The sequence below is a fragment of the Entelurus aequoreus genome, linkage group LG18 (assembly GCF_033978785.1).
Source record: "Entelurus aequoreus isolate RoL-2023_Sb linkage group LG18, RoL_Eaeq_v1.1, whole genome shotgun sequence".
NCBI lineage: Eukaryota > Metazoa > Chordata > Actinopteri > Syngnathiformes > Syngnathidae > Entelurus > Entelurus aequoreus.
The window spans coordinates 1,505,048-1,512,547 of NC_084748.1; the positions used below are offsets into that span (position 1 = coordinate 1,505,048).

The 7,500-nt window shown below is 37.5% G+C and overlaps 1 protein-coding gene across 1 annotated transcript in view; it reads right to left on the minus strand.

Moving 5' to 3' along the window:
- The window catches only part of ndst3 (N-deacetylase/N-sulfotransferase (heparan glucosaminyl) 3), a 310,454-nt gene that overhangs the window by 265,669 nt on the left and 37,285 nt on the right, over nt 1-7,500 (minus strand). Inside the window, exons 4-5 of the mRNA XM_062027384.1 lie at nt 4,352-4,506; nt 780-965 (exon numbers count right to left, since the gene is read on the minus strand). Coding sequence (XP_061883368.1) covers nt 780-965; nt 4,352-4,506 — 341 coding nt within the window. The remainder of the gene's footprint in view (nt 1-779; nt 966-4,351; nt 4,507-7,500) is intronic.

The window sequence follows — 7,500 nt, forward strand, 5'->3', positions numbered from 1 at the left end:
TTTGTTTCTGTACGACATTCTGACAATGAAATGACATTTGTGTCCACAAATTGGGGTCTTTTTTATTTTATTTTTTAAAAGTAATCAGTAAGTAAGCACCTGTAATTAATCACGATTAATCCAAATATAAAACTGTGATTAATCTGATAAAAAATGTATCATTTGCCAGCACTAATTATTATTGAGTTACCCTTTTATTTATTCTAACCTGTTTGTTAATGTCATTGCTGCAAATGCTGGCTTTGTTCCACTTCTACTAAGGATATGAACAAAGTATCAGTCATTGTTGAAACACAAAGAAGGGGTAGGACTAATTTAACTCTGCTTCTACCTGCTCCTTTTCAACCAATGTTCAATTGTGCAGGTGCAAAGGTGCTGTTTGTGGGTGTAGCGTTCACCAAATGTACACAGAAGGAATACCAAGCCTTAGTCCAAAAATGGAACACATTCATTGTTTGTTTTTCTGCACCCTCGCCCAGATCTGTGCCAGGAGACAAACCTGTCTCAGAGGTCTGTTCCTTGGACTTCATTGTGGGTTTGGAACCTCCTATATAGAGACAGGTGTGTGCTAAACAGCTGACTTGACCACAGGTGGACTCCAGGGACGATCAGTTGAAACAGGATGCACCTGAGCTCACTTTTCTTTCTTTTTCTGTTTTCAATAAGTTTGCAAACAATACTAGAACAAAGTCCACATGGGTTTTGTGTGTAGAACGCTGAGGACAAACATGAATGTACTCCATTTTGGAATATGTTCCAGATAGCAAAGAAGTGCTCACCTTGATGTTGCTGTGAATGAAACCCTTGCGGTAGCGGGCGGGCTTGAGGTGCGGGTACTCCTCAGTGCTAGTCACCTGGATGCTCCACACCTGTCTCCAAGCCTCGTAGAGCTGCAGGTGGACCGGGTAGACCCCTGAGTGGTGGGGGGCCACAGCGTAGCCCATGTCCACTGGAATGTTGTGTTGCTGCACACACAATCCACCCGACAATCAATATTTGCTTTTTATCTCCATTAGCAGATCATTTGTCTTGTTGTTCTTGAAGAAGAGCAGCATGACTCGTGGTTAGCATCCAATGAACGATGCGAGTGTGCACCATGACGTGAAATTATGTTGTCGACTTCTTTGTGTCCTCAATTGTGTGTCATTTAGTATTAAGTTGGTGCAAAAGACGAGTGCTGCTTGGAAAGGCACCGCAGCCTAAGGAAGTCTGTGCAAAATGAAAGTAAAACTTACAGGCTACGAAACAACAAAACGGAATGCTGGAGCACAGCAAAGACTTACGCGCAGAAAAGTGCAGCGGGAGAGTGAATAAACATTAACCAACCAAGAATGTTGGCTAATACGCAACTTAAATAGTCCTAATTAATAACACAACACAGGTGCGGGGAACAAGGGCAGGAGTCAAGGGTGGTGTGGTGTCACTGATTACCAGCGCCGTGGTCCCTTTTTAAAAACCCGGCTCTCTGCAGCACTCATGTTAACTTGTTCTTCTCACTCCATGCAGAGAATCAAGCGCCTGACAACAAGACGGCACAACTAAACTTGATAGTTGACACTGTCACCTGATTGGCTGTTAGTGTGTCACTGCCACTGATTAGTCATCATTTCCTGCGTTGCTCAGTTAGTGAGTGTCTTTGTTTATGCAACCAACCTTGCTTTGACACTTCCTGTTTCTTCCGACGGAAAACAAAAATAAAATAAAAAAATAAAAAATAAAATATATATTTATATATATTTACATACCAGGTTTTCCTCTAAACTGCCAAGATACCTGTGGTGGTGGGGTGTGGTTGTGGGCGTGGTCATCATGACGACAGCGTAGTTAGCATATTTTGTGTATGATGATAAGATTTTCTTTAAAAAGGCTAAAACAATGTATACATACATTTAAAACAAGTTTTTTATTATTAATTAGTCTAAACATTTATATTTTTTAATCGTTTTGCCATATTTTTAACTGCTTTTTGTACAAGGTACTTTGTTGAGATTTGGTACTTTGTTGAGATTTGGTACTTTCCATTGTTAACAGACTTTTAATAACTTTTTAAAATGGAAAAACAAGTAGCAACAAATGTAGCATCGTCTTCTGGTGTTATTATAGACTGAAGTTGTGTTTAGAGACTCTACTTGTGTCCCTCCATGTCCTTGACTGAAGAGACTAAAGCGAGAATGACGTCACACTTGTTTGGCACTGCTTCTTGGACTTTCTCTTTTTAAAAGCTGCCACTGTCCTCCTAAAATGTGCACATTTTGTAAAGAGCTGTCAGCGGGTATATCTGCAATATATACAAACATCATGTCCACATCACAGACATGCTGACAACGCTCCAGACAATGGCGTGCGTGCGTGATCAAACTCTTTTTTCGGTGGTCAAGTTTTCAGTAAATCACTTGTCAATAGTGTGCAAATAATAGACCATATGTATCAATTCATACTGTAACGACCCGCTAATGTAAATGTTTTATGTTTGGATTGGATGTCAGTTTTTCCCACGGTCACAAACACACCGTCTGTGCCTGCAAGGTGATTGGTGGAGAATGAGGAAGTGTATTTGTGTGTCTGGGTAAGCGCGGACTCACCAGACCAAAGTGTTTTAATGGGAGGTAAAACCTGTTGGAATTGTGCCGTTTGTTGTCATAAGATTGGTAAAAAAGGTTAAAAATAGCGTCAGAGTTTGTGGGATTTTTTGTGGGCTTCTTATCATGGTGTGGCAGTAATGAAAATGCTGTGGTGGTGCACCACATTCAATTACATTACGGGGAAACCCTGTATATGTATGTATATATATATATATATATATATATATATATATATATATATATATATATATATATATATATATATATATATATATATATATATATATATATATATATATATATATATATATATAATGCTTGACATATTGGTCAGAGTGGTAAAAAAGTTAACACATTTTATATCACATGTGGAAGTTCAAGGCAAGTGGGGAGGAAGGTATGCGCCTTATTTTGAAGCTTCTTTACATTTTGTATCGCTTTTGTTTTTTTACCCTTTTCTGATTGTATTTGTGATTATAAACCAGTTGATTGATTGGTAATGGTAGTCAAGTGGGAAGTAAGGTGTGTTACATGTGATTGGTAATGGTAGTCAAGTGGGAAGTAAGGTGTGTGACATGTGATTGGTAATGGTAGTCAAGTGGGAAGTAAGGTGTGTGACATGTGATTGGTAATGGTAGTCAAGTGGGAAGTAAGGTGTGTTACATGTGATTGGTAATGGTAGTCAAGTGGGAAGTAAGGTGTGTTACATGTGATTGGTAATGGTAGTCAAGTGGGAAGTAAGGTGTGTGACATGTGATTGGTAATGGTAGTCAAGTGGGAAGTAAGGTGTGTGACATGTGATTGGTAATGGTAGTCAAGTGGGAAGTAAGGTGTGTTACATGTGATTGGTAATGGTAGTCAAGTGGGAAGTAAGGTGTGTGACATGTGATTGGTAATGGTAGTAAAGTGGGAAGTAAGGTGTGTGACATGTGATTGGTAATGGTAGTCAAGTGGGAAGTAAGGTGTGTGACATGTGATTGGTAATGGTAGTAAAGTGGGAAGTAAGGTGTGTGACATGTGATTGGTAATGGTAGTCAAGTGGGAAGTAAGGTGTGTGACATGTGATTGGTAATGGTAGTCAAGTGGGAAGTAAGGTGTGTTACATGTGATTGGTAATGGTAGTAAAGTGGGAAGCAAGGTGTGTGACATGTGATTGGTAATGGTAGTCAAGTGGGAAGTAAGGTGTGTTACATGTGATTGGTAATGGTAGTCAAGTGGGAAGTAAGGTGTGTGACATGTGATTGGTAATGGTAGTCAAGTGGGAAGTAAGGTGTGTTACATGTGATTGGTAATGGTAGTGAAGTGGGAAGTAAGGTGTGTTACATGTGATTAGTAATGGTAGTCAAGTGGGAAGTAAGGTGTGTGACATGTGATTGGTAATGGTAGTAAAGTGGGAAGTAAGGTGTGTGACATGTGATTGGTAATGGTAGTAAAGTGGGAAGTAAGGTGTGTGACATGTCAGGTGGTGGGAAGGCAAATGATTTCAAGGACAGGAAGGAAGACAAAGGAATAGACAGAGCCAAGTGTGTGTGTGTGTGTGTGTGTGTGTGTGTGTGTGTGTGTGTGTGTGTGTGTGTGTGTGTGTGTGTGTGTGTGTGTGTGTGTGTGTGTGTGTGTGTGTGTGTGAGAGTGAGTGTGTGTGTGTGTGTGTGTGTGTGTGTGTGTGTGTGTGTGTGTGTGTGTGTGTATGTGTGTGTGTGTGTGTGTGTGAGTGTGTGTGTGTGTGTGTGTGTGTGTGTGTGTGTGTGCGTGTGTGTGTGTGTGTGTACCAGAGCAAAGTCCTTGTTGAGCACCATCTGGTCCAGCAGAGAGGTGTGGTTGTGGAAGAGGTGAGGCTGCATGTGACTCCACATGTGGGGGAACCACCAGAACTCATCCACGTACTTCAGCAGTAAATCGTCTCCCTCGTCCTCCTCCACAGTGCCTGCACACACACACACACACACACACACACACACACACACACACACACACACACACACACACACACACACACACACACACACACACACACACACACAAGGACAAAAGGAAAGGACACAGTGTGTGAGTGATGTGGTGATACACAACAACTACACGGTGTAGTCGGGATTAGAGTAGAGCAGCATGCAGCTCACATGGACGCCTGCTACTGCTACTACTATGCTACTGCTACTACTATGCTACTGCTACTACTATGCTACTGCTACTACTATGCTACTGCTACTACTATGCTACTGCTACTATTATGCTACTGCTACTACTATGCTACTGCTACTATTATGCTACTGCTACTATTATGCTACTGCTACTACAAACCCCGTTTCCATATGAGTTGTGAAATGGTGTTAGATGTAAATATAAACAGAATACAATGATTTGCAAATCATTTTCAAGCCATATTCAGTTGAATATGCTACAAAGACAACATATTTCATGTTCAAACTCATAAACATTTTTTTTTTGCAAATAATCATTAAGTTTAGAATTTGATGTCAGCAACACGTGACAAAGAAGTTGTGAAAGGTGGCAATAAATACTGATAAAGTTGAGGAATGCTCATCAAACACTTATTTGGAACATCCCACAGGTGTGCAGGCTAATTGGGAACAGGTGGGTGCCATGATTGGCTATAAAAGTAGATTCCATGAAATGCTCAGTCATTCACAAACAAGGACGGGGCGAGGGTCACCACTTTGTCAACAAATGCCTGAGCAAATTGTTGAACAGTTTAAGAACAACCTTTCTCAAGCAGCTATTGCAAGGAATTTAGGGATTTCACCATCTACGCTCCGTAATATCATCAAAGGGTTGAGAGAATGTGGAGAAATCACTGCACGTAAGCAGCTAAGCCTGTGACCTTCCATCCCTCAGGCTGTACTGCATCAACAAGTGTGTGTAAAGGATATCACCACATGGAACACTTCAGAAACCCACTGTCAGTAACTACAGTTGGTCGCTACATCTGTAAGTGCAAGTTAAAACTCTCCTATGCAAGGCCAAAACCGTTTATCAACAACACCCAGAAAAAGTAGGCATAATAATGTGTTCATTCCACGACTGTATATATCGGTATCGCTTGATATCGGAATCTTTAATTAAGAGTTGGACAATATCGGAATATCGGATATCGGCAAAAAAGCCATTATCGGACATCTCTAATATATATATATATATATATATATATATATATATATATATATATATATATATATATATATATATATATATATATATATATATATATATATATATATATATAAAAAGTCACCTGCCCTCCACTGGCAGTACAGGTATATTACTTATGTGCACTAACTCACCTGCCCTCCACAGGTATATTATTCTAAAACCTGCGTTTTAATCAACAGAAGCTGGCTGAAAACGTTCAACAGGAAGTGAACACACATGACGTCACATAAACAGGAAGTGAAACATCTGATCACCCTTTCCAATTTAAAATAAAAGAGAAACATATTTAAACACACAAGCAAAAAGAATAGGGCTCTTATGAAGCCAGAACAATTTTTGATGTTTTTTCTACCAATAAAGTATATTGTGTCTATTTATTATAGTTATGGTTAATAAAATGTAAGTGTGTGTATAAGTACTTTTTGAGCACATTCAACAATACCACGATAATAACTGCTTTCAGTTTGGTCAACATACTTCATTTAGATATTGTAGTTATTGTTTTGGTGTTATTTGTTGTATATTTGAGGGCCCCCAAGGCCCGACAGGACTTATTTTATTGACTTTGGTTGTGCTTTTTTATTCAAGTGCAGCATTTTGCTGACAGACAAAGTATATTTTATTTGTATTATTTGTTTGTTTTATTTAACTTGGTATTTAAAAGTTTACATTTCAATTACGATAATAAAATATACAAGAAATACAAGTTAGCTGCATTTAATAAAGTATACTTTCATTATTATTATGTATTGTCGTTACATCAGTGGTTAATTAGTCTCCAAAGAAATAGGAGCAATATTGTTTATTGTCAATAATTTGTAGGTCAATATATTGTCAAGCAAAATTTGTTATCGGCCCAGGCCTACTTGGAACTCATCCTCCTTATATTCAGCCTCAAAAATATACGATTCTGGATCATCATTTGTTCGAAAGTAGTCTTTGTTGTCTCTCATGAAGTCTGTCATGACTAGTAGTCTTGTTGTTGTTGTTGTTGTTGTTGTTGTTGTTGTTGTTGTTGTTGTTGTTGTTGTTGTTGTTGTTGTTGTTGTTGTTGTTGTTGTTGAAGGAATAGGACATTGTGAAATTATTACGCCGCAGTATGCTTTAAATGAGCAAAATACTTAAATATTACATGTTATTATGAATGTTACTACTTGACATATATACTTACATCATGTATATATTACATGTTATTATGAATGTTACTACATGACATATATACTTACATCATGTATATTTACATGTTATTATGAATGTTACTACATGACATATATACTTACATCATGTATATATTACATGTTATTATGAATGTTACTACATGACATATATACTTACATCATGTATATTTACATGTTATTATGAATGTTACTACATGACATATATACTTACATCATGTATATATTACATGTTATTATGAATGTTACTACATGACATATATACTTACATCATGTATATATTACATGTTATTATGAATGTTACTACATGACATATATACTTACATCATGTATATATTACATGTTATTATGAATGTTACTACGTGACATATATACTTACATCATGTATATATTACATGTTATTATGAATGTTACTACATGACATATATACTTACATCATGTATATAGTACATGTTATTATGAATGTTACTACATGACATATATACTTACATCATGTATATTTACATGTTATTATGAATGTTACTACACTACATATATACTTACATCATGTATATATTACATGTTATTATGAATGT